At 41.7% G+C, this 27,830-nt stretch overlaps 2 protein-coding genes across 6 annotated transcripts in view; one reads left to right on the plus strand and one right to left on the minus strand.

Annotated features, from left to right (window-relative positions):
- Nucleotides 1-825: 825 nt before the first annotated feature.
- On the minus strand, nt 826-27,192 carry eral1 (Era-like 12S mitochondrial rRNA chaperone 1). Of its 3 annotated transcripts, none has more exons than XM_005737817.1 (11): nt 27,156-27,192; nt 9,507-9,665; nt 9,240-9,367; nt 9,073-9,150; nt 8,935-8,981; nt 8,785-8,846; nt 8,534-8,646; nt 6,626-6,922; nt 6,397-6,546; nt 5,897-5,977; nt 826-4,398 (listed from the first exon to the last, which is right to left on the minus strand). In XM_005737817.1, the coding sequence occupies exons 2-11, from the start codon at nt 9,574-9,576 to the stop codon at nt 4,276-4,278; spliced, it is 1,149 nt and encodes a 382-aa protein (XP_005737874.1). In that variant the 5' UTR covers nt 9,577-9,665; nt 27,156-27,192; the 3' UTR covers nt 826-4,275. The 3 variants fall into 3 exon arrangements, with proteins under 3 accessions (XP_005737874.1, XP_005737872.1, XP_005737873.1); XM_005737815.1 differs by lacking the exon at nt 27,156-27,192 and adding an exon at nt 12,984-13,228; XM_005737816.2 differs by lacking the exon at nt 27,156-27,192 and adding an exon at nt 10,541-10,705.
- Nucleotides 17,838-27,830, plus strand: part of fam222ba (family with sequence similarity 222 member Ba) — a 30,435-nt gene continuing 20,442 nt past the window's right edge. Inside the window, exon 1 of one of the 3 annotated variants that reach the window (XM_005737812.1) lies at nt 17,838-17,976. The gene's annotated coding sequence lies outside the window, so the exon portion shown is untranslated. Of the gene's footprint in view, nt 17,977-18,320; nt 19,224-27,830 lie in introns of those variants that run through there. The other 2 variants (XM_005737813.1, XM_005737814.2) reach the window with 2 other exon arrangements.

Below are 27,830 nucleotides of genomic sequence, written 5' to 3' on the forward strand. Positions count from 1 at the left end.
ATCTTTATCTCACCTCTCACACACCCCGCCAGATCCCACACCCTAACTAGGGAGTGTTTTACCATGGCAACTGTCACGTTCCACCTAACGTGCTCCCAGGGTTCATACACGGCATGCACGTAGTTACTGAATTGAATGATTAGATTTGGTTCAAAATATTAGGTATTCCCTCTGTAGGTACACATTGAGCTATGATAAATGAACCCGCCCTTAAAATAGGGGGTGAATAGTGTTTTTCTATATGAATAACTTGGTTTTGGAACTAGTGCTTTCATCAGTGCTGCTTGAGGAGTCCCTACACCTGAAAAAGATGTGGTGTACATTATGTATTCCTGCATACATCCTGCACTACATGACTCCCACCAGAGTCATTTACAGCTTAACAAGCTTTTGCACCAATTTTGAACTTGGAATTCAACGAGTTTCTACACGAGGAGCAAGAGACAGCTAAACCCCCCAGGAAGACTAATTTTCTCCTGAAAAACAGTCTGTTTTGAAGGGATGCAGACAAACTGTCAGGGATTAAAGACAAACCACAGCAGGCAACCCGCTCGATCACAGTCCAGCCATAATTTGACACTGTGAATTTGATGTTCGGCATGTATGTGGCATATCTAATAAAAAATTACATCTCAGCTCTCCATATCCCGCAATCTAGCTAAGCGTGAGAAAGAGGAATAGAGCCCGTTTAATAAGTCAGATAACATGACATCAGCTGACATATCGTGGCATTAAATTCCAAACCATTGCACATAAATCCAAAGTATATGAGATTCAGAGGATTGTAGAGATGGCGAGCATTCGATTTATTACTATGCGGCGAGATAAAGTTCCGAGCTTTTTTTTATTTATTTATTTTAATAAATGACAGGAGATACCTTGCATTGGCTGACTGCTTGAATTCTTGCAATTAGCCATGTGTGACAGAGAAAGGTCAAAACTAACAATTAACATTGGTGAGATGGAGGAACATTTGGGAAAATGAGAAACATGTAGTTCTTCTAAAAGTCCTTAAATTGATGAAGTATATAATTGAAAGTTTATACTGCTTAGCGAGAAAGAAAAAGGAGCCTAACTTTTGCAATGTTGCAGTTCATCATATTAGAATATAATTACACTTGTCTTTTGATTCTGGGGGTGAAGAATGTCTAGACCCATCATTGTATGACTGGGCTGCACAGCTTAAGTCTATTATACCTTTATTTTTTTTAAATTTCATGTGCAATCTTAAGATCAAAAACGACCTCTCCCCACATATTTAGACACAGTGAAAAGGCCGCAAATGCAGTGAAGGCAGAAAATATTTTAAAAACCAGGACTCTTTGTCTCAAAGCGGGTAAACAATTTTCTTACCACAGGAAAAAACGCAGCTAAATTTAAACTTTAGCATTTCCAAAGTACTTAAAATGAGTCAAGATGTCCTTCAAAGAACTGAATCGAAAGCATGGGATATCCAAGTTAGAAGATCTTAAAGCAGTTTTTCAAACAGTCATCATAAAGTTTTATACATCTGGATGTAATAAAACAAATGGTGTGGTCTTTAGCAAATCTGAAAATGACTAAGATTCAACCTCGGCTGAATTACAAAACACGACAGAAGCAATTGTTGCTGCTCATCAATCTTTTTTAACCTTTCCAAAGAATTTGAAGTCCATCATTCTACAGTGAGAAAGATTATTCATAAGTGGGGAAAAAATTAAAGGCAGTTTTCACAGGTGTGGACGTCCCAGCAAGGTCACCACCAATCGCAGGCGTTGTTTTAGAATCTGCTCACTAGAACATTTTGAAACTGAAATGTCAGCAGAAGATTGGATGCCTACTTGTGTCAGAGTTCATACCGCAGACTGACATACCTGGGTAAAGTGAACATATGCTCCTGCCAAATGATATGTGCACTAAATGAGACTACTGCTTTTGCAGTGCAGGACATTTTGGCAAGAGGTCAGAGCAACATGTGAAAATTATTTTAAAAGAAATTCCCCTGGACCCAAACCTTTGTGCGCGGCTTATCCAGCCTTTTGTATGTGTAACTGTGAAGAAAAATGAACCCACTGCATTAAACACCAAAAACCTAAATGCATTATTTGGGGACAATAAAATCCCTAATCCCATTGGACAAGACAATGAATGGCAAATGAAAGAATAACATATATTCTGAATAACAAATCAAAAATATTCAAGGAATATTTTTTGAAATATGTGAAAGATTTGGCAGAAAATTAGCCATAAAAGCTGTTGTAGACGATAATCAGTTTTTTCCTTCAACAAACACTTGAATATATGTCGCGTGCATTATTCCCCTACTGTATGTTTTTAAAAGAAAAATAGTATTTGTGTGTGTTTTGAGTCCAGCTGGGTGTAGAAAGGGTGTGGGCCATCACTTGACAGAGGCAATCAGGTTGGACAGAGATAAGAAGAAAAAAAAAGTACAGTCTGGTCCACCCCAGATGTCATCACAGTATGTTAATGAGCCAGAGTGGGGCCTTTAAGTGCTGGAACCCAACACAGGGACCAGTAAGGAGACCAGACGATGACACACACTGAAGGCAAAGAGGCGAGTATGTGACAGAGATGTGGTAACTGAGGATCCCTTTCTTTTAATTTAAATACAAAACAGATTTCATATTACAAACATTTAAACATTTTAATTGGTTGTTCTACTCTAACAGTTATCCTCCTTGTTCTTGCAGATTACAAACTACAGGGACTCCCTGCTCATGGTTCTGTCTTGTGCCCTGGACAGGATATCATCTTATACTGTAAGTTTAAAAAAGAGACACTACAGTATAGATGATGTACTATCCAGGGTTTCATTCCCCCTCCGCTGCTATCAGCACACCAACACTGTAACTGAGCCTGAACACTCTGAGGGAGGCTGTCAAACCGTTACCATTACTGAGTTTTAGTAATGGTAAGGGTTCTACAGCCTTCTCTCAATGTCATCTAGACCGGGAGGTGTCACTCACAAGCTCCTGGCGGGTATTTCCTTTTGTTTTTTTGTTTTTTTTTAAATAGGTGCATATGAAATAAAGCAGATGGTTCTTAAATAAGCTTCTCATTGTTTTTTGTTCATCTCGGTGCAGCATATCAGCACTTTAAACTGATTGTGTTTGAGGGATTGCTTTCCTTCCCTGGCCGACGTACATCGGTTTAAATATTTCCCAACTGCTGTCGGCTTGTCAAAGTGGCGATCTCTGCTGTGCAACGGGCTTGTCTAATCACTGGGAAGCAGCCGTTTTTGAGAGTAGGGGGAGCTTGAGGGGCTGACACAGCTTCTGAGAGACATTCGAGGCCTCTCCCTCCCTCCCCTGCTTAAGGCCACTAGCTGGTTATTCATCAAGATGCCCCGAATAGAGTAACCGTCAAGTTAACTCACAGGCAGCAGGAATGAATCTAATCACCATTATCTGACCCATTTTAGCATCAGGTTAGTGCTCCATTTTGCCATCCATTAGGGAGACAATTCAGCCCTCAGGGGCAAAGCTGGGCTTTATAAGAGCCAAAAAAGCAGAAGGAGGGAGAAGTGGGAAGCAGAGAAGGGAGGTGAGAGGGGGGGAGAAAAAGGAAGAAAGAAGCAGAACAAAAAAGTGATAGTTGCAGGGATGGATGGCCACACTTCAAAGGCAGTGGAGGAGGCTAAAGTGATGTGGGAGTGGAGGGAACAGGGTTGGATGGTACATCAGGGACATTTGAGTGAACATGACTGCGCAGGTCCCGCTTCAGTTTATCTACAGCCCGTGTTTGCACGAGGCGCCCGCCAAGTAAAAAGCTCTGAGAGCCAAAGATAAACCATCGGCTTTTTCACAGCTCGCCAAACCTGCTCAGCCATGAGCACACTGTCAAACTTGTGTCAAAACACTCATTTGATGGGAGTCTATGTCATGTTTGTTACTGAAAATATATCACTGCTTAATAACAATAATAATAAAAAAATAATAATAATTCGGGTGGGGGTGGGGGCTCTTGTGGCTTGTGGAAGCTGCATTTAATCAACACTTTGGTTTTTTGCAGAAAAACCAAGGTGCTCTTTGCACTTCAACATCAATCTATGAACTGCATTCTGTAACATCTCTATGTAAAAGCTTTAATAATGCACGGGATGAATGGAGGCTGCAAAAGTCACAATTTATAGTAGAATTCCTTTTCTTCAGAGAGGTGTCAGGTCAAAGGAGTTCTGGGTCTGAGAATATTTATATGTTAAGTTACAGCGCCATATCAAACTCATGATGAGAGGTCTGTCCTTTTCTCTTCCTATTGCAAGTCCTTCATCCATTTTCACTTTTTCAGCTTGACTGAGAGCTTCAACCTGACTTCCCTCAGGTATACTCTGCTCAGGTCCTCGCTCGCTTCTTGTGCGATCCGCGCTACCATCTGTCCAGCTGTGCCGATCACCATCCTCTACGCACACAATAGAAACAGAAACATCAGCATCAGGCACCACTGAGCACATGAAAGGTTTTATTTCATTTACGGAAGAATAGTTTCCTTCAGGAAAAGTTTAGACGAGCATCATAACCTCAGCGTCATATCAAAACTGCAGGAAAATGAACTTGTCAAAGATGAAACATTTGTGATTCAAGATGCTGATTATTCATATCTTTATATCGTTACCTCATTTGATTAAAACCTCTATAAATCAGTCAGTGTCCTTTATATCTCTGGTCTTTGGTTTCACCCATGTATGGTTGCATGCATGGGTAAAAAGTAGCTTTGTGTCAGGAAAAACACTAAATTCAGTGTTTATTGGTCAGTTACTGATTCGAGTTCTACCTCTACATTTCTTGAATCATTCCTGTGTGACATGCAAACTGTGAAGAACAGCGATGATCTTCATAACTTTTCTTGGAGGTCACCGACCTTGAAACATTTTCAGCACAACAGACGTAGCTTCAAATATTCCCTGTCATTAAAAATGCATGGCTTAGAAAGGCTGCTCTAATATTTATGAGTTAAAAACACAAGGAAAAAGAATTTTTGGAGATACGTGGCAAACAAATACCAGAAGCCATCAGAGAGGCTACAGGTGTCAGTAAGAGAGGTAAAGATTTCACTTCTTTCAGCCCAGCATGCACTGACACTTCAGAATGGCAGCCTATCATTAAATTACATGTCCACACACAGAAGTAGAAATAAAGAGTTGATCCTAGTAGTGGGCAGCACGACTGCAATCACCCCTTTGACCCAAAGTTGGATAAAGTGTTAAGAAAACAGATGGATGGCTGTCCTGGCTATGTGATTATATGGATACTGCAGTAGATGTGGTCACACCACTGAACACAAAAGTACTTTCAAGGAATTGACTTCCCATCAATACTCAAAATATGCAACTCTTGCTAAAGCATGCGGAAGTAATTAAAAGTTATTTACACAGCGCCAAATCCCAACATCAGTTGCCTCAAGGTGCTTTATATTGTAAGGTAGACCCTACAATAACGCATACAGAGGAAAACCCAACAATCATTTGAGCCCCTATGAGCAAGCACTGTGGCGAAAGTGGGAAGAAAAAACTCTGTTAACAGGAAGAAACCTCAAAGCATGCAAACTGGATTCAACACTTTGACTAAACCACTCCAAAACCTTCATTTTTCTTTTGCTTTTTGAGACATTTAGAGGTGAACTATGGCAAGTTATCCAGCTGCTGAAGCAGAAAAGTGGCCCCAGACGCATCACACTACCACCAGCATGTTTGATTGTTGGTGTGAGGTTCTTTTTATGAAATACTGTACTAGTTTTACACTAGATGTTTCTGGGAATAAAAAAAAAAATAGTGATTTCAAACAACTACATGGACATACAGCACGTTTACGGCTGTCTCATTTGGTATGCAGGCCAAGTACAGCACTTCACTAACACAGATGCACGTGATAAAAGCCCAATAAAGGGTAAGAATGCTTACCATGTGGGTTTCTTTCTTTGTGTAAAGTTTCACAGAAATATCCAGCACTCCATCTTCTCCATCTTGCCAGAGTTCAACAGACTAAAAAATAGAGACATTTTGATCTTAGAAATGTATTCTTCACACATTAGGCAAATAAAGTTTTTAAAAATGGCAGCAGAGTCAAAGCAAGAGCAGATAATATATTCTGTGCGGAGAGAAACTCATGTCGCATAACTCCAAGAGCTGCTAATAACTAATCAAGCCCACAGTACGCCTTTGACATGGTTGTGTGATTCTGTAATGACAGATTTTATAATGGTGTATTCAAAAATGACCCTTGGGCTTCTTTAGAAGCAGCAACAAACAGCTGCATCAAGCACATGTCAACATGTAGAATGGAGGCAAGTATGAAGCCCTTTAAATAGGCTTTAATCAGTGCAGCCAGATGTGACGAGTGCAGTTTGCTGTCAGCTTACGGTCACATGTGACTTCAGAGAGTTCACTGGTTCATTAGTCACCTGTGTCATTGAATAGGGCACTTCCTGGGGCAGATACTCCAGAAGCTTCTCTCTGATGATGTTAGTGCAGACCTCCTCTGGACTTTGGTCAGTCAGGACTTCACTGTGATATTGCCATGATCCTGGCTTGGCAGCAACCATGAAGTAGCTCTTTAAGAACAGAAAAACAGAACACAGTTATACCACATGAACATTACAGTGTATCTTGATGTGGTCATATAACATTTACCTTCAGAGTGTCCACGTCCTCTCTGTCCACTGACGACAGCATGAACACGTCCTTGAAGTGAGGCCAGCCCTGCTGGTTTCTCAGTGTCTTCAGCTGTTCTTTGCTCAGCGCAGAGGTCGGCTCACTCCCATCTTCGGGTTCTGCGTTTTCCTCACCCTCTGAAGCCCTTTCTGATCTTTTCTCTGCCCACGGGGGCTTGATCACTGGCCTGATCCGCATTTTGCGTCCATTCACCACTCCACACGTCAACTGAGCCGTGATATCCAGCAGTCTATCTTTAGCCTTCATGAGGTCCACCTTAAAATAAAATAAAATATGCAAACATTATCGCCTTTTCATGCAGGAACTATTTTCTTTATACCATCACGGTGATGGAAACTGTAAAGGCAGCCACATGCACACTTGCTCTGTTTGGCAGTTGTAGCTCTGTAGAAAGAAAGTAGTAGTTCCTACATCCAACTCCGGCAACACTTGAAAAGTCAATTAAAACCTTTAATTCTTGCAGTAAGAGAGCGTTTTATCGATTGTTTAATTAAGCAATCGGGTAAAAATACTTTAAATACTCAAAAGAGAAAAACATAGCTCTTTTAAAATGAACTGCTCATTGGTTTCTATTTTAGACTGAAGTGTTTTAAGACTTGCATACAGTATCTATAAAAAAGTAAAGCATTTATGTATTTACCTGCCATATTAAAAACAATGTTAGATGCAAAAATAAATAATCATAACTACAGTAATGTCAAATAAAATTAGGTATAGATGAAAGCTCACTCTTTCTTCTTAGAAGGCTTACTTACACAAGCAGGAGGTAAACAGTTGACAGTTTTTGTGTGTGCATATATTATATATTATATAATCTGCAAAACAGTGTTACTAAAGTCTTGAAATAAATATGGTCTCGTACACCCCATGCCCCCCTTTAGACTCACCCCTGCTTATGTGCACTAACTTCTGTAGCTTTGCTTCAGATATTCTCTGTGTAAAACAATCAGCGGTGGATGAGAGCAGCTACAAAGCTCGCTTTTCTTCACATTGGAGCTTGTTGAACAGGCGGTTTGGTTAAGGACTCAAGCCAGCTTTTTCCCAGTAAAGGACTTTATGGCAATTACAGTAACAAGCGCTGCTATTCTGTACACTAGAAAACACTTTTCTTTCACTCCACCTGAGCTCACGGTCTCCGTAACAGCTCCACCTCTTTGCTCTAACTGAGCGCTACAGAGTCGTGGATTACACAAAGCACCAAACAAAAAACTTTGCATTGAGGATTTTCTATTATCGAGTGATTTGAATTAATCAATCACTGCAGTGGAATTCACTGCAATGAATCCCATATTATTCCTTACTGTGGACAAACCTAATGAAAGGAACAAAGCTGTAACATAAACACGTATTGGCAGCAACATTGTACTTAATGACCTTTCCCTGCTGCTGTAAATTCTCATATTTCCTTTTTTTAATCATCCTGTGGGGTTTGGGATGGAAGGCCACTGACATGATTCTGAAACTAGAAGCTACTGTGAGATGAACTGATTTTGGGCTCTTTATTTGGTTTGGTGACAGTGACACAAACACTGAATGATGCCAGCTTTAGCTTTTAGCTTCAATAATAATAATGAATTAGGATGTTATAGGCAAAAAAGTGCTTCTTGTAAAGTGTACAGTACATTAACTGCTACTATCCCTGCAAATACTGCTTGTTTTAAATAGTTATAAACAAGCATGTAAGGAGGTATAACTACAGTTATTACTAAGTACTTGTCAAGAGGTTACAATATGAGGCATTCATACAAGAGAAAGGCTAGACTACATTACTACATAAGCTTTTATCAATCAGATTTCTTCCTGCCTTGTAGTTTCTGCTTTTATGAATCATGCGAAACATGCACATTTTACTCCAGCAAAAAGTACCTTATTCAGGACTAGAACTGCAGGAATATCCGGGTGCTGGGCCAGGCATTTCAGCACCTCAAAGTCGAGCCTGCTGCACATCCATTTGTCTGCCACATCCACCATGACTACCACTGGAAATGCAATTATAAGCATTTAAAAGGGAGCACTGCGCACCACTGTTCACATTAGATCAGCACAAAGAATAATAATAAAAAAATAGAGACTGCTCAATTGCGGTTAATAAATGACCCAGAGTGAATATATCATACTTAGCTCAGCTTCTTTGACCGTGTTCCAGGGATCCACAAGCAAAGACTTCTCCAGCTGGTGTCTTTGAAGACAGAATTTATTCATGTATTACACAGCAGAATAAAACCAGAGGGAGACAGACTTGAGTAATATCTAAATGGGAAAAGCACCTTTTGACCTTTGATGGAGTAGTAAGACCAGGAGTATCAAGCAAGATCTACAAAAAACAAACAATTTATTGACAAAGGCATATAACTTCTGAGCAACATTCCTGGATTAAAACAGAAAGGAAGCGAAAAGGTTCGTACTATCTGTGTGTCTTCCTCTGTTAGGACGCCCAGTGCACGTGACCGTGTAGTGTGTACTTTCTTGGACACAGCAAACACCTTTAAGACAAGATTACAGATTTTAGAAGGTGAGCAATAAGACAAATATTTAACAGAGTAAAGATTTTTTTAAAAACAAAAACAAAAACCTTTCTGCCAAGGAGCTGATTGGACAATGTGGATTTCCCAGCATTTGGGGCACCTATTATAGCCACTTTCAAAACCTTTGAGTTTTCAGGTTGATCTGGATGTTTCGTTAACAGAGACAACTGTTCACCTAAAAAGACACAACACTAAACATTAGACAGACCATAAACACGACAGAAGGATGACATGTGCAATTTTTGGGAAAAGGCTGAGTTGGAATGATCAGGCAAATTTAGAGATGTAAATCTCTGAGGCAGTGGTCTGGTTACCGCTGTCTGGCGGAACTGAGGCTGGAAGGCGATAAATGTTGCCGTCTGCCTCTGCTGCTTTGCCTTTCATCAGTCTGCTGAGAAATGCCTCTGATGTAATAAAACAAGCAGGAGTGAAGATAAATCCGTTCCCCCCTCCACGGCTGCAGGCAGCATTTCCTGTAAAGACATCAAAATCTCCATCACTTCACTGCCAGCTGGCCCGCAAGCTGACTGACTGATTATTCTTACTGGGATGTTAATAGGACACAGAATAGTGACGCATTCAGATTTTCTTTGTCCAAACCCTCTCCTGCCCTGCCGCAGCTTTTGAAAGTCGTTTTGGATAACAAGCACTTTTATGGAGAAATGTGTTAACAAGCAATTTGTTGTTACTTTTGCAGAGAATTTTGAGCCTTAGTGGAGGTATAAAGTGTCAGGCTGCTCCTGTTAGCACTGTGCAGGAGAGAAATGATTCACTTCATCTAGCAAATATAAATGTAATCAATTTATGATTTAAACTACTTTTAAAATCAGCTTTCCAAAAGTTTAATAAGAAAGGACTTTAATAGTAAGAGGAGGGGGGGATTCCTCCTTGAGCTGGACCAAAATCAACAGGATCATCTTCCAGAAACTCACTGCTCTACTCTCACTACATGAGGCCGGGCACTAGGGCAGTAGGGTCTGACAATGTCCGAGGATTTCATCCCGATACCTAATGGCAATCATGGTGCTGTTGCCTAGCCTGTAGAGGTCTTTGTGTCCCTCCATCAATATGGATCCCCAGACCATCACTGACCCAGTACGAAACCGGTTATACTGAACGATGTTACAGGCAGCATAACGTTCTCCACGGCTTCTCCAGACTCTGTCACATATGGTCAGGGTGAATCTGCTCTCATCTCTAAAAAGCAAAGGGCATCAGTGATGACCTGCCAATTCTGGTATTCTGATGGCAAAATCCAATCAGGATCAACATCATAGGGACCAGAGGATGTCAGTACTCAGGCCACCTTATGTAGTCTGTTTTTGATTGTGTGGTCAGAGACACTCACACCAGCAGGCTGTAGGAGGTCATTCTGGCGAAGCTCATCCTGTTCCTCCTTACACAAATGGAGCAGATGCCGATCCTGGTGATCGCTTATGGACCTTCTACAGCCCTGTCCAGTTCTCCTAGAGTAGTGGTTCCCCCCCCCTGCACAAACACATACTCCAACCACACACACCCATATTTTGTTTTCAAACTCCATTGCAGTTTATTTCACACCTCAAACATTTAGTAAACAATTAAGCAAATACAAGTAATCTGCAATAAATTACAGGTAGTAATAAAATACACTACTAACTCTTTTACACTACGTCCACACCTGCATGGGTATTTTCAAAGAACGCAGCTGTTTCTGTGCGTTTGGGCCTTTCGTCAACACGTAAACGGTGTTTCGAATCACAGAAAACTGAGATTTTTTAAAACTCTTTTGCGAGGAATACAGAGTTCATCGCGCAACGTCAAAGGTATGTGCCTTTTTTCACATCACGCTGTGTGCCACTGCCACGTTATTGTTTACATGAGATGAATTGCAGAATGGCAGATAGAGACAAAATACTGTTAATCTGACTATCTGCAGGTTTTACACGCTTACATACACACACGCAGTTACTGTCCCTCCATTTAGAAAGGCAGAGAGGTCATGGTGTAATTATTTTACGTGTAGTTTTTTTTTCCTGTGTAATAATATTCAACATTGCTATCAACACATTTTTCAAAAAATGCCTCTCTGTGACAAAATGGGTTCAAAAACAAAAACAACTGTGGGATACTGTTTGTCTGTGATTTGGACAGGGGAACAAATTGTGGCCAGATCAGCCTGATATTATTTCTATCCCACTGTAATTTTACTCTATAAAGAGCTAACATCTCCAAAATGTCAGGAGTAGTTAGTCAAGAAGTGTTTGTGAACTAAAAATCGAGAATGTGGGATACTGTTTGTCCAAACCAATTCTGCAGGGGATACCTTACCTTGGCACTTGTTCAGGTGAAGCCAAAGGAAAGATATGCTTCAACATATTTTCTAGTCTTTGGCTTGGAAGGAAGTTGGTTTGGAAACATATTTGGCGATGCTTAATCTCCTGTTTTGCGTTTGTGTGAGAGCCCCGTCAAAAGCCTGTCCATTATGCTAGCAGTGTCCAAGAGTTCTTTTTTCTTTTGTTTTTTTCTTTCATACCACCCCTGCAATGGCTCTGCGCCCCCCACCCCTCCCCCCTTTGGGAACCTCTGTCCTAGAGTAACTGGTTTTCTCCTGGACTTTCCTCTACACTCTTAAGACGGATTAACAGCCCCTCTACTACCTAACTACAAAGATCAATATCTCAGAAGTTTAACTGACTTGATGGTGTATTCAAAAAAATAAAAATCAGAATTGGTTGGGTCTGGGATGCGAACAGTCTACGTAATTCAAAGTAAATTTTACAAAATGTATCAATTAAAAAAAAAAAAGACAGTGTAAACCAATCAGTGTGAAACAAATACACACTGTCAACTGAGTCTATGCGACACAGTTGACTGCCAGCTGGTTATATTCCTATAGAAGAGGACGGTTGCTCAGCACAAATATATTACAGGGTGTATCAGAAAGAGTCATCCACTTACAAAGCGCTTTAACCTTACAGCTATTTACTGGTAATGATCTAAACATGTACCTTTAGAAAAAAGGGATTCAAGAGTTTTTGTGAGTGCTTGCCGGTAGGTAACAACAGGTAACAACAACAGCAGCTCCAGACACGCTTTCTTGTATGTTATTACTAACTTGACCCCAATCAATTGCAGACTGATGCCAGACTGACTCAGTCTTACAACAACATGGCAGGTTTTAATGACGTGTTGGAGAACGTCTCATTTTTCAGTCAAAAAACATCTGTAGTGAGAAAAGTGTCTGTGAAGGTTCTCAAAGCCACCTCCATAGGACAAGACTCAGCTGTCCATCTGCATCTTAAAGATAAAGGACACTCTTTCAAGGATGCCAATGTTCACATTTTGGACAGAGAGGACAGATGGTTTGAAAGAGGAGTGAAAGAAGCCATTTATGTCCACTGTGAGCGACCATCTTTGAACAGAGGCGGTGGTTTACGACACCAACTGTCTGCCATCTATAATCCAGTTTTGAGTTCTCAGCATGTAAGAAAACCCAGGTAAAGCATTGAGATAATATCATATCGATAACAGTAGCTCATCTTTTCCGCCTCAAATTATCAGCCATATTTTCTGTCTGTTCACGGTCCTTTACACGGCGTCTATACAGTTAATCAAAGCAGCAATGACATCTTCATCCATGTACATGTCATTATACTGTCTATGGTATTAGCATTCATTCATTCATTCATTCCGAGCTACAGGTGACATTTCACTTTTCCCCATTTGGTATTAACCCCGAGCCTCAAATATTTCTCCTTTCAAAAATGAACAAAATAAACGATAAGCAGAAAAATAATGTCTCCACTGACCCGCTGTCAGAAACCATGACGCACTTTCCTGTCGAGCAGACACGACGAGCCGCCTGGAGAGGACAGCCGAGTCTCTGAAAAAGCGACCACACACTCTGAGAGCCATCTTACTTTGACAAAACAACAGCTGCTGTGTTTTAGCTAATAAGACGTTGTTCGTATGCGAAGAACTGGATCACTTGTTTACATTCACATTGCCTGTAAGGTAAAACCATGTTGCTTTAACCAAAGAGAGGTATCTTCCGCTCTGGAGAGGGTCTGTATGAGTGTGCTTGTTAAAGCTACACTGCCCCTAGCGGCTGCAGGGTCAACTGCATCCCTGAACATCCTACTCGCATTCATCTGAAACGTTAAAGTCAGATAGCAAATTAATCACAACCCACTGATTAAACTGATTTTTTTTCAAGGCAAATAAAACTGAAATATTTATTGTTTGACAAGATTTACATCATAATATCCAACTACTCTCCTAATGACTCAGTAAAGACTGTACCAGTTGCGTACTCTTCACTGACTAAATCGAAAATGACAGTTCATGGTCTGAGTGACTGAAAATGATTGCATAAGAAGAGAAACAAGGAAACAAACAAATAAAGGCTGGGGAATGAGAAGAGAGATCATTGAGTTTGGAGGAACTATGCGATGGAGGAAATTATTCGAGTGGGCACAACTGTTCTCTAGGCCTTACTTCTACATAACAAAATAATATAACTGTTGTGTGTCATTTTGCAGCAAACCCTCTTTAACTCCCAGAAGTCCCCCGAGGCCCCAGCTTAGGAACCACCTGTCTACAGCAGGAAGGACAGAGACAAGCTGAAATCAGCCGACGGCAATCCCAAATCAGCTCATCACAATGCACAAACGCGTCTGCCAACATGAGCAACCTGCAGTTTGACAGACCTCAAAGGGACTTTTAGAAGAGGTGATATTCTCTAGATTACTTTGTGAGCAATGCTGCACCCACAACCGCAAATCAGATTGCACTGCTCAGACATTTTCTTTCCCTCTTGTCCCATGAGCGCACACAACAGAGCTGATCCCCAAGGGTGCTTGAAGCACAGTTTTGACAGTGTTGTTGAGGATATATTGAGCATGGGTCGCCTAAAGCAGCATACTAACCTGAAGAAAGCATGCATGCTGACAAACTCACTCACCTCCCCGTAAGATTTAAGCACTAATTCATGAGGATGAGCTGATATAATGGCCTGATAACCACAAAGTGCATGAGGTTAATAGTCGGACTAAAAGGACGCAGTTTGCGTGGTGATTGTTTACTGTAATACGTTGTTTTCAATATGCAAGGGAAAGCCAAGCAGAGCAGATGTCTCCCTGTAGTCCATCAAGCTCACCGGCTGTTTGTTAGTCCTGGAGGACTTGCTCGGGGTGGAACAAACACCTCCACTAGGGAGGATGATGAAGGATATCAGGTAGCTCACAATCTGTCATCATCTAACTCTAAAAGCTCAGCAGCAATGGAGGGGCAACAAAAATGGAGCTTTTAGCAGACACTTACTGCCAAATTCCAATTGAACCAGAAACCAAAAGGATATTTGAGGATCAGTAATGTTTGAACTTCCCCTCTATCTGCCTCTCTCTTTCTCTCTCTCAAATTCATTCAAGGCATTTTCTCCCTCCGGGCTTTCCTCACATGGCCACTTCACGTGGGAGTGTATCAGAGTCTTTCTATGACTGCATTAACTTTGGCCTTCAGAAAGAGCTCTCTCTCTCTCTCTCTAGAAAAAAAAGGAAAAAAAGACAAAAAGGCTTCACCTGCAGACCATTTAATCATAAGCTGTAGCCCACTTTGGTATGTGAAGTGCACTTGCCAATGAGATGCTGCACGGTGTGATGGAAAACCTCTCTGCTACAGCGATTCAGCATGCTGTTGATTCCTAATCAATCTTTATTTTCAGTAATTCAAAAGAACACACGGCACTGACGTTGAACGAGTCAGATCTCCCCGAATATGCAGAATTTTCTGCAGCCCGATGTGGAGATTTTCTCAAACTTCAATTTTTGATTTATTAATAACGCTAGCTGGAATTAGATGAGCAATAACTGGCAGTTTCTGCACTAATAAGGAGAGCTTGCTCAGCACGAGGAATAACAAAGAACTATAAGCACGAGCCACGGGGCATGTCAACAGGGAGCAGAGGTGGGGGAAAAACAATCTGTCAGTGCGTCAGAGCATCCATCACTCCATCACCGCTGATTGCAGTGAGAGGCGTGATGGGGCACAGCCGGCTGACTTTCTCTCAAACAGCCGCTCCTGAACTTTATCATGCTGAGAACTCCAACACAGATCGGCTATTTGCGAGGGATCCCACAGATTAATGAACGGATGGATGAATTTCCACATGTGAGAAATGAGATTCAACTGTTACATTTTATGTGACGCCCTGAAGGTCCCCCAAGGTCCCTCGATTCAGCAATCACTGCTCGAGACGTCCTTGCTCTGCCTGCTTTTTTTTTTTTGTTAAAGAGGTGATTTAGCTCCTAAACTACCCATATAGGTCACACTGATGCTCTGATTGTACAATCTCTCTCTCCGTGGGGGAGATAAAGTGGGGTGGAAAAAAAAAACTTTTATTCATTCCAGACTTGCAATCGATGGGACTTGTCTGTGAAGTGGATCAATAATGCCTCCCTTTGAAATCATCAATCACGTCAGTGGTGAATTTAAAAAGCGTAATTAGGAACAGCGTTCTTAAACATCCTGTATTGACGTCTTCTTTGGTATGGAGAAAGACACCATTCTGCATCATTAACTTTGTATTATTGCCTGATGAAGCCTGCTGCTGCTACTTCCCCACCTGCTGAACTCGGAGCGCTCTGTGTGATTGGGCTTTCAGACCAAATTCTCCCTTCTTTCACTTGCTGATGGGGGGAAGTGAAGCTTGCAGGCCTAAATTGGCTGAAGTATTGTAATAAGCCCGGTCCATACTGGAGCTCAGGCCGCGGCTTCACAAAGCTTTGTATCAGAAATGTTTACGGGACTGAGCACGTGTAATTTTCTCTGTAATAATCTTATCTGATTACTTTTGCGGAGGCTCCAACGTGACAAGACATTACATAGCCGTGAGCACACATTCTTAAGCTTCCACAACTGGCCACGGTCTTCAGTGTTGTCGGTCTGTCTCTCTCTTGTAATAAAAAATGGTATCAATACTGCAGAGAGGGCAGGTGGGCGATTGTAATGGAGTAATTTATTTTAGTTGTCACAGAAAAATAAGTCTTTGATTAGGGAGCTATACACATCAGGCTGCACAAATAGAACCTTTCATCAAATCACAAAGCATGTGACACTATTGACCAGGAGTCCTCTATCTGGGTTTTTATCTTCCCCAACAAGATTCATAATACAATATGTGAGCAGCACAATGAGGCAAAATGCAAGCAGAATATAGCATAATATAGGTCATGCTCAAGGCAAGTCATGTGCCATTCTTCCAGATGAGTAGGAAATTTTGGTCAGAGATGCGCACAAACAAGCTTAGAGGTAAATGAGCAATATTCAATATTCAAGGTTAGAATACTGATTATTGAAGTTAAATGGCAGGTCAAAACATCCTCACCTCAAGGCTGCTCACTCGTTTTCTTTTCGTGAAGTTTTCCGGATTATGCTTTAAATTCATAAATGAATTTCAAGACATCTAGGAGGGAATATACAGATGGGTGACTGAACTTTACTTGAGCTACATGTCCATAAATATGAAGCATAACACCTATACACCTTGTATATACCTATACATGTACTGACGTGAAAATATATACATTGATGAGTATGAAATCATGCCACAGTACTTAATGTCACTGGGTCTCAACCCTGACTGACAGCTGCTCTTCACAGCAATCCCTGAAAACATTTGTGCTGCCTTAAAAACATTTGATTCAGCTTTTAGTCTCCGTCATGTTCAGATGCTTACAGCATTGCAAACTAGAGACCTGTATCAGATTAAAGGGAAAAAATACCTTCAATACAATTTCAGTGGACTGATGCATTGTTTCACCGAGTTTCTGCACTCTCTCAAGCTTACATTTTATTCCACTCTGACACCTCTTTCATATACTGAGTTGCGTTAATGTTAACAGGTATGTGTTTAATTCTGTTTGATTTTGCTTTAGTGAATTTTAGATCATTTGCTTAATTATTGAATTGAATTATTACTTGTTTTTTTAATTTTGATTTGTACCCATTATACTTTATTGTATTTACTTTGCTTTTAGATTAGTTTGGACTTTACAGGGAATTTTGTTTGTTTTTGTTTATGTCGTATTTTATTTTGCCATACACTATTCTGATTATTTAAGCTATTTTGACATAGGTTGTGTTTAAGTTTTCCAACTGCTGTAACAAAAGAATTTCCAATTTTCTGTGATGAATAAATTATAAATCCAACTCCGATGAATGCTGTCTCATTTCACTCTGTACTGTACCACTGTACATGGTTGAAATGATAATAAAAGCCACTTGACTTGACTTGACTTGAATGCCATAGCACATGATTTACACCATTTTCACACTCCTGAAACCATTCAGTAAATGCGTGTACCCTTTAGATAGGAGCACTGTCATATATGTAAGTCCATAATATGTTTCATATCTTACCACAGCTGATGAAGCTGCTGTTATTTTGTCTACAAAGCTCGTTAACCAAATCTAATTAGACAGACGAAAAATAGACAGCTAAAGGCTAATATTTATTTACTGGCCTATATAGGAACTATTTTAATGTATTTCACTAATTTCACGTCTAAATATTCAGCCGTCCAATCGCGCTTCAAGTTCACTGTCCCTTTAAACCACTCGGGCGTCCTGCGCAGCGCACGGCGCAGTCTGGAACGGTCCCAGCTACAGCGCATGCGCCAGAAGTTGCTGCCGCAGACAGCAGCAACAGCAGTGATTCGGCAGCACAGGGCAACGGGAGAAAATCTGTCCGTTTTAAACCATGGCGACGTACTAAACGATGCCTTTCGCAGAGGTAAACGGAGAGTAAGTAGTTGTATCTTTATAACACGCCTGCTGTCCGACACCGTGTGACGTCCTCTGAGAGTGTGGCGTAAATATTAGGAAAGGTTGAGAAGGCAACAATGGGACTGTGTATGTTTCAGACTGGCTGGCTAGGTTAGCTAGCCAGGAGCCTGGGCAGTCAGCTGGCACGCTGACTGGTAACATACAGGTTTATAGCTACTGTACTGCTCTCCTGCATTGGCCCTGTATCTGCTGTAAAGCTCCCATCAAAGGCTTAAATCTCTCTGATACTCAACTATGTTTTAGTTAGAGGGAAAAGCCATAAATTCTCGATTAGAGCTGATGATAACTGTACAAACTGGGCTTATGTTGTGTTGTGTTCAGCTGGTTAGCTAGTTTATATTGTGCAATGTGACAGCCACCAGTGCGGCTTAAGCTGAGCTGTATTTGCCTGCTAAAGTATCATCGTCATCATCATCACACTCGTATGTTCACAGATTAAAAATGTCATCAACAATGATGCAGGTAGTTTTGCGCCTCATCTCAAGCTAAATCGTAAGTGGTTCTCCAATAAGAAGCCAGTTGCGGATGAAAGTTACAAGTTCGGTTATTTTATACTGCTTGCTACCTTCAAAGTTGTCTACCCCTGGCTAGTGTCCGATATAATCATGAAAGCGTGCAACCATTTGCCAAGATTTAGAGTCTCGGCCGTCTCCACTCGACTGTACAGATGCTGTGCGCCCTCCTTGCTCTCCAGGCGCGTCTGCAAATGGCACCTCTTAAACATAACGCCACGGGGAAGTGTTTCCACCTGCAAAAGCAAGTGTTAAAGGTGATAACAAAAGGTTGACGTCACCGAGCTCATCCTGATCCTGCCGCACAACCTCGACCGCTGAGGAGGTGGAGAAGGAGGAGGAGGAGTGCAGGAGTAGTTTCAGAGGACGAGAACAGCTTCTGTTTTTAATGCTAGGACGTCTAATGGTTCGTGTCTGGAAGGAAAAGGTCTATCTCTGATCAAATTTCGGGTATCCTAAGGGCGCACTTAACTAATGGGATCATATCGACGTTTCTCCCCCTCCGAGCCCAATCTTTACACGGCGGAATGTTAATGTTGTCACAGCCTGTCCGTGTTGTCTTTGGCTGCTCTGCTTTTATTGCTGTAATCGGTCTGTAATGTCATGGAGCTTGTGACGGATTTGATTAAAAGGCAACTCTTCTGTTCTATGACTGACCGGACTATGGAAGTTATCTGCTTTGCGCTTCACATGGTAAGATGATAAAACTGTGAAATATCCAGCGATTAAAAAAAAATAAACTAATAAAAGTGTTTTGTCTACATTTGCATGCCCCTTTGAAATAAAAATTTATATATATATAAAAAATAATAATCTGTCGTTATGTAAAAAAGCCTTTTATCTCTTCTTTACCACGACAAAGGTGGGACTGTCTAGTGTATAGCAACGAGGGAAGGATGTGCTCTGTGATATCCAGCGCTTACTCAAACAAGAGCCTCACATTACTTGCCCAGAAGTGCAGTTTTGCAATGTAGCTTTCTTCCTCTATATTTTCCAAAGAGCGGATAATTAAATTTCAGACCTTGTTGTCGGGGGGCGCGGGGGGGTGTCCCTAGAACTGTATTTTTTATTTTATTTATTTATTTTTTGGCAATTATCGTGTAGCAGGAACCCTCTTTGCATTGGGATGCTATGTTTCCCAGCACAATAAAGCTTAATTGGGGCTCAACAGCAAATTAATATAAGGCCTCTGCCCATCTGTAAAATGCAGTTCACCTCTAATGACAGCAGTTATGTCAGTGAATATATCTGTGTGTGTGTGTGTGTGTGTGTGTGTGCGCGCCACTGGGTATGTGGTTGCTTCTATTTAGGTCTGAAAATGACGTGTTTGCTCTTAGTTATAGAGGCTGCAGATAAGTCTGGATGTCATGAGCGCATGGTTCATTCGTTCATGTCACGCTGGTCAGCTCTGTAGAAAATTACAGCGTTCCAGCAAATTGAAATACCACTTGAATGTATGTGTTAATTAGATCTCTGCATGCCTTTTCAAAAGTGTCTCTCCTCCTCTGCCCATGAGTCATGTGCTGACTCTTTGACCTGTCACCACAAATCCCGACTCTTTGCTGAGGGCAAACTGAAAGAAAAGCAAAGTTTTTTTTCCCTTTTTTTTCACCTTCCCAGCCAGCCACTGACAAATCTGAACATATTGATCTACACTAAGGGCAGAGGAGGGCAATTTCCTCTAAAGTACTTGTGCAGCATCTTGGCTGCTATTGCCTCTGTTTGTTGTGGCCCGCAGGTGACGTAAAACTATGGTATGGGGGGGGGGAAGCTAAGCTACATATTGTAGAGAACACACATGATTAGAGGCTTTAGAATAAGTCGAGTGTAATTGTAATGCACGCCTACGCAGTTTTCCAGACGCTATTCTTACACGTTGTTCTTGCAAACACATGGCAAAGCAGATATTAGTGAGTGATGACTAGCTTCACAAGGTTCAAACCAATCATTGTGAGCACCTTACACTGAAGCCCAGATGGTTTTGTGTTGCAGAAGGTTCTCCATTCGACAGCCAAACTGTCTGATTCCCAACATTAGGCTTGTTTCAGACAGCAGTAATAAGAGGATAACATCAAAGCTCTGCTTTATTTCTGAGAGACTTCAGAGCAAGACTATGAATAACAGATCACAAGGTACAAAGAGTGAACCAGAGAACTTAGGCAGCTTTTATGTTTCAGCTGTTGTTGGGATTCACGGGGAGCTCATTAAAACACATTGATGAGGAAGAGTCCCGATCCTCTGATTGTTGACTGTGAAATTGCTCAGCTAACCAACATATTTTTGATGCAATGATTTTTCTGTGCCGGAATGAGCCTCTTGGCTGATGCTCATTCAAAGCCAGTGATTTGATGTAGCATTTTAGAGACTGTACTTGAAATGGAAATGTGTAACCGTGTGCTCTTCCCCCAGTGCAATACATTTGTACCTTTCTTTTTTTTCTTTTCCTGCAGGGTCCTGTGTATGTTTAATCGCTCACAGGTGTTGTCAGTGAATTTTATGCCCAGCATATTTTTTATTTTCCACACCTGATCATTTTAGATGCGAATGATTTGTTGACTAGTTCCATTTGCTAAATAAGGCTGCCCCTCTACCCAGGTGCCAGGCAGAAGGACTGAGATTTCCTAGGTACCATTGATCTTTCCGCCAGCTCCACCTTTCAGTCCTCCCATCACCAGGGCAGCTGTCAGCCCACACTCACCCACTCAGCCACCCACCACTTGGAGAAACTCTCTCTGAGGCCACCCAATGTCTTCTCAGCTGAATGAGTCTGGTTTCAGACAGTGAACAGATGTTTGGTAGCCTCTGTGAGAAAGTCAGGAGACTCAGTATGTGGGTCAAACGCAGGTCAGACTCAGCATAGAGAACTGCAGCCACATGATACATCCAGATCAAGTGTTTACAACATGATGGGCAACTTCTGGATATCTCTGAGAAAAGAGACTCAACTGCGGGACTGAGGCTGTGGGTCAGCTGTTTGCATGGTATTCAGTTTGGTTCATGTGGGTGCTTTTATTTTGTGCAGTGACCGCAGGCAGTAGCCTTCATATGAAGATACAGTTTGTTTCTTTGTTTGCTGCATTTTTGTGCATAGATTTGCATGCTAGCTGGCAGGTCCAATTAGGGTAACAAAAAAAAGAAAAGAAAAATAAAGCCCCACTCTTGCTTGGTAGTTTGCATAATCAGCAAAGCCGAGCCCTTAAGCCAGGGAGTGATGTTACAAACACAAGGAGCAAAGGGCTTTCTGAAACTGTTATGTCTTCAGCTTGAGGGTAATCATGGACAAATCTCTAAGCCTCACAGTGCCATTCACAGCAATAACAACAGTTAGTGCAGTAGGACGAACAGGGCTTGGTCTAGGAGAGCATCTGTGTGATCAGGCTTGTCAGAGGCATTGCAGATGACGGGGTTGTTTATCCACCTCCATCTTCACAGGAACAGCAGAAGAGCAGGGCAGATACTGTTATCTGTTTATGGCACAAGAGAAGGGCATCTCACTTGGATCACTGACCCTCCACGGGCACTCTCCACCTCCTAGTACCAAGCGCTGTCTAATAAGAGGTCGCCAGACGAGTCCCATATCACTCTTAAGTGATCCTAATAGATGCCATTAGCATGTCCACGGTTATTGCTGCAGTTTTCCACTGACCATGCCAACTGTACATGTCAGGGCATCATTATCCACCGACAGGGAGGCTCAGAGTCTGACCCAAGTCTGTGGGGTCAGAAAGAATGCCACAACAAAGCAGCAGTGAAGCTGTAGAGGATATCAAGTGGTGGGGATATAGGGGAGAGTGAGCTCAAAGTGTCATAGTTGGCACAGACATTAGATAAAGCTTAGCTACAAGAGGATTAGAGAGGGAGGAGATGTAAAATGCTCTCGGCTAATTGGGCTTTATTTTTAATATTTCAGAGGGTTCATTAGACACTAAATTGGTGAAGTATTTCAGCTCTGTCTGTTGCCTGAGAGCCTTTTTCGGGACAAGCTTTACAACCTGAATAATGGCATAATTTTTGTTAAGGCCTGGTCATTGAAAATAGCACACTGGTATATTAAAATTCTCCCTTTTCCCCTTCCTGTTACAAGGTTAGATTTCATCTTTTTTGCCCAAATACAAGCTTAGTTGCAGGCCTACATCTGGGTCAGTGCATTCTGACTTCATCTACTTGACTTTTTTTTGTTTTTTCCTCTATGTAATTTTGAGCAGGTCACAGTTGCCTGAAGGATATACTTTAGGGTATCATACAGTTGTCTTTCAAACTGACAAAGCAGTGAATGACTTTGACAGTGGGTATGGGGCTCAGAGGCTTGGTCTGGGTGTTAAGCTCTGTGCTGGAAAGGGACGTAGGCTGTGCTGAGAGAGCTGTCGAGGAGAGCGGTCAGTGCACAGCGCTTTGCCATGACCCTCCACAGCTTATCATCAGTTACACCACTTCTCCGGGCCTCAGTGTGTGGGTGTGTTTTTTCTGTGTCCGTGCAGCGTGCTGGAGACAGAGTGGTGCTTAGAATGGGGTCCTTTATAACCTCCTAACCCTCTGGTCCTGTTTGCTTCCATTGTTGGCCACAGTGAATGGTATCTCCGTGCCTTGAAAAGTAACCAGATGACATTCTTCCTGTTGTTCAAAAGGGCCCGGGGTTCCGTTGTAAAAAGCATCTGAAAGGATAGGCTAAGACTGTGACCTTCAGAGGCTAATCTCTGGCATGTCATTCAGTGCCTATTTGAAGCAAATGCAGACCTTTCTCCCTGGTAGCAACGCACCAGTTCAAACAAAGAAATTCCTTATCAGTTTTCAACACTGAGACTTTTAAAAACAGTCAAGATAGTTTTGGGTTTGTTTTTTTCCTTTTCCCAGAACCACCTTCTCCATAAAGGAACCAGAGGATGTTTTGTAGCAGCTGAAGTGAATCGTTATTCCAGACAGGCAGTGTGTCTGACACCTACATTGTCCAAACAGTCTCTTCAGCCTGTGACTGAGCCCTCTGTACACAGACCTGTGGCATCAGCAGCCCCTCTGTACTGAATGCTGAAATACCGCTGCTGCTGTGAAAGCAACGGGGATGAAATGCACTTAGTGAGACAGTAAACATCGGTGAGCTCTCAAACTATCTTACGTTGTTTATGTCTCCTCCTCTCCGGTGTATTTGCTGTGTTCAGCTGGCTGAGTTTCCTGGAATGTGCAGAGATGCAGTTGTCGCTCTGTAGGGGGATGTTGGCTTTAATCACAGTTCATAGTTCAACTCTGTAGTTGGACTCAACTGAGCAGCAATCAGACAAGAGTCACATTATTCTTCTGAACTGGAAGACCACACTTGATGTAGCTGTTTTATTATGAAGTTTGCTCTTTGCTCAACAGATTCAGATCATTTTTTCCCCTCTTGTATATGAAGAGTTTGAAAAATGAGCTATTTAAACTTTGAACCACAACTATTGCATTTCTGACAACACTTGAAAGGGAGCAGCCTTCACAGCATAATACGGTACTGCTATTTAGTTGTAAAGTTTTACTTTCCATGACTCGCTCTTTAACAGATGCTTTTAGTCCACACCTAATGAGACTTTACCATTCATCTAGTCAAGGGGATTTGCTTTTCAGCAAATTCACTTTAGTGGCATTGAGCTGTCTTTGTGCTTGTCTAAAAGATCTCTGAGAGCAGGCCTCCCATTGCAATGTTTTGTCTGTGCTTCATGTGTACCACCTGTATGGGGTTAAGACTAGGGTCAGACCTCTTGCAGAAGTCCATTGTCTGGGTTCCCGTTTTAAGAAGCTGGATTGTGCTAAGGACTGACAAAAGGAAAAAGCTGTCAGGTTTATAGGGCCTCTTTCGTCAGGCATCTTTCAACAATAAATGATTGGCATATCTCCTGCCATTTCCCCCTTTTGTTTGCGGCCATTGAGTTTGAGAGCAAATAATGAAATTGACCATTACGTGCGATTTGTTTGCATCCCCTGCCCGCGTCCCTGAGCACATGCGCACACATAAAAAAAGCGAGGTTGTTTACAAAGGAAGCATTGGATTAGAAAAGGAAAATGCCAACTTTTATCATGCCACTGCACAAGCATTTTGCATTAGTCAGAAAATATCCCCTGAAGTAGTGTAACATCCGCAGAATGTGATTGAGATAGAGGGGGGAGACAGGGTGGGAGCAAAGGAAGAAGGGTGGGCCACAATTTGAAAGGCATACTTGAAAGTACTTGCAGTAAAGAGTCCTGAGGCAGGTCATGTTGCTGTGTGACAGAAAAGCATTCGTCTTGCTGTGTATCTGACGTCCCAGGGTCTCATTGCGAGGGCTTGCCTTCTCTGCGTGTCAGCTTTCTGTAATTAATAGCCAGTAGCCCGCTTACCCCATCAAGGGACCAGGTGCTGCTTAGATCTGCTCTGGCATGGAAAGACGGCAGATAAGCTGGTCGTGGGTTTTACAGTTATCAGGATAAAACCCACAGATGTCACCAGCCTCTCTATATAACTCAGTTGATTGTGTACATATAAACACAGTTGTAGACCTCAAACAAAGGGATGAATTTTAGTGGTGCACCGCTGATGGACGGCTTGTTGGTAAAGGATGCGGTTCATTTAGTCTATTTTGTGTCAAGCACCATTGTGCTCATGTCCTGTGCTGTTTAGCAGGACTTGCGGCCCTGACAGATTGCCATCCCGATGGGGAGATTTACCCAGCCAGCACTGCCAATGGCACTGACACCATCATTAGACTTTGATCAGCTGCATTCTGCAAGGGGAAGAAGAGAGAGTAATATTCTTGATCTAATTACTAAGAGACATTTCAGGCAGTGTAATGTGTGATTTAACCTCTTGTCAGGGGCTATAAAAGGAAGCTGGGTTAATCTTCCTGGCAACCTCTTTTCCACGCAGGGGAGAGTGCCTTTAAATTTCCTTTTCCTAGGAAGCTACTAAAGACCAGCATCCCAGTGTGGTATGCTAGCACCACTTCTCCTGGCCTTCTAGTTGACATCTCTCAAGGCAAGAGTTCTGACCTTTGAATGTTCGCAACAGCTGGTTTGCAGGAACTCGTGCATTTGCAGAATTGCAAGAAGAACAAAAAACCCTGTCCTTTGACTTCTGTATGCTTCCTCCAAATGGATTGTTTTGCAGCCTCCTTTGTTACTCTCCCTCGTTCTTTTGCTCCCTCTCCATCACCACCCACACACTGCAGCATGAAGAGTGCAGGGGACTTGATTGAACAAATAGATTGTAAGTGGAAACGAGGGGTTTGGGTTAATCAGTCAAACATAGTTAAACAATTCTTTGGACATGAAGGGATTAGTCTTGCCTGCGTTGAGCTCATCAGAACCAATTCTTCCCAGTGCTGGCTAGGCTTTTAGGGCCAAGGGCCATGGCCTCTCTGGCTCCATGGAGAACCACACACGCACCCCTCAGCATGCTCCATTGCCTCTGAATGCCCCACCACTCTCCTCTTCCTTTGTTACAGACTACAATTGGAATGATGGATTAGCAAATTAAATGCAGACCTTTCTATTCATGGCTATTCTCGCTTAAAGTCTCATTCACTGGATCTATCACAAACCTGCTTTAAAATGGTTACCAGGTTCACTCCATGTCCTCTAATTCCTTCACAAACATGTCTTTTACACTTAAACATTTTGTGAGAAAATGGTCCACTGACTTTTTCCCACCATAAAGGGCTCTCTGTATCTTGTTTTTACAGGATGACTTCCTGTACGTTTTCTTCCCTCTTCTTTTTTTTTCTCTTTTAAACTGAGTGCTGATCACACTGATAGGAAGTGGCCCTGATATGATGATGTGTTGGCAAACACAGAGTGTACAGCTGCAGCCAGCCTGAGCCTGCTCTAAATTAACCGTGTCACTGTCTTTTCCATGTTCCTGAGAGCTGAGCACTGACCCTGTTGGCCCATTCATATTGCATTTTTTCTGATATCATGTTATTTCACAGTTTTAATTGATGAGATAAATGGATTTACTCACTCAAATATAGGTCTCTCTCATATATATACATATACATATATACCCTGATGGTAAGCGCATCATGGACAAAAGTAAAACAATATGTCGGATGTGCCACGCAATGCTCAATTGGTGGGAACTAGTGCGTTAGCGCAGTTAGCTTGTTAACGTGTTGACACAGTCCAGCCTCACGCACGGGACAATCCGTGTTAACTCGTTAACGGAGATTTGCCGCGTTATGTCATTTTAATGAGATTAACGCTGACGGCACTAGCGGGAACACAACGAAAATGACTGCACATTTACACCGACATCATCCTAGTGCAAAGTCAAGTGGAACCAGACAAAAACAACAAGCAGGCATGCCACAAACTTTACCCGAGTCATTTAGACAGCACATGATTCTCCTTATGGGGACCTGTGACAAAGTGGCTAGGACAGAATTCATTTGCCATTTGTCACTTGCATATATTGTTATTTTGTGTTCCGTTATCCTATAGTCTATCATAATGCTTTAATGTAAACACAGCACATGCAACCTTGGCTCTACATACTATCCCGGGTCTGTTTGTGGTAGCATTGGTTATATTCATTTCATCTGTGCAAAGGTACTTAAAGCTAAATGTCACTTCATCATTAATTGATTTGGATTCTTTCATTTGTTTATGTAGTTTGGTTATACTTACCACTGTTTGTTCCTTTGAGCAGGTCCTATGTGTAAAACAAGTATGTCGGAAGGGCCGCCCCAGTACTTCCTGATTTTATAGGATATGATGTCACTGATCATGTCAATTGGGTGTAACCAAATGAAGGGGTGTTTCTTTTGTGTAAAATTGTTTATTTCATTTAAAATAACCTAATGAAGTGAAGAGATTGACTTTTCAAACTGTTTAGTTGGGTGAATGAGTTTGTTAAGTGGAAAAATTATTTTATTCCTGTTTCTTTGTCTAGACTGTGTTATTTAGTCTACCCTGTTTTCCCAATGGTAGAGGTTAATGAGATCCAGGTGTGAGTGGAATTCTGTATAAAGCAGGTGAGATTTTGACTGACAGGTTCTTATGTTTTTGTGAAACAATTGTTGAAAGGCAACGCCAGAAAATAAAGAACACTTAAAAGAAACTTGAACAGTCTGCAGATGCTGTCTTCCTATCACTTTCCATGCTGCTTATGTTACGCTACTTCACAGAACCTGATATGTGTAATATGCTGCTGAGAATATGCCCCAGAAGAAGCGTATAGTATAGCTTTTATTTTGGAAAGAGCCATTTCTCTGTAACAAACTCTTTTCCAAAGATGAGTGATTTCCCGATCAGATTATTTTTATTATTATTATTTTGATGTTTCAGCAACATTAAATTTAA

The sequence above is a fragment of the Pundamilia nyererei genome, unplaced genomic scaffold (genome assembly GCF_000239375.1).
Source record: "Pundamilia nyererei isolate P.nyererei 1_Seehausen unplaced genomic scaffold, PunNye1.0 scaffold00080, whole genome shotgun sequence".
NCBI lineage: Eukaryota > Metazoa > Chordata > Actinopteri > Cichliformes > Cichlidae > Pundamilia > Pundamilia nyererei.

What these genes read in the sequence shown, in the direction of transcription:
- eral1 (XM_005737815.1), bottom strand. Translation starts at nt 13,089, where the DNA reads ATGGCTCTCAGAGTGTGTGGTCGCTTTTTCAGAGACTCGGCTGTCCTC. An exon ending in GTCATGGTTTCTGACAGCGG is followed by an intron (nt 9,666 to 12,983) that starts GTCAGTGGAGAC and finishes ATGTCTTTACAG; the next exon opens with GAAATGCTGCCTGCAGCCGT. An exon ending in ATCAGCTCCTTGGCAGAAAG is followed by an intron (nt 9,151 to 9,239) that starts GTTTTTGTTTTT and finishes CTTGTCTTAAAG; the next exon opens with GTGTTTGCTGTGTCCAAGAA.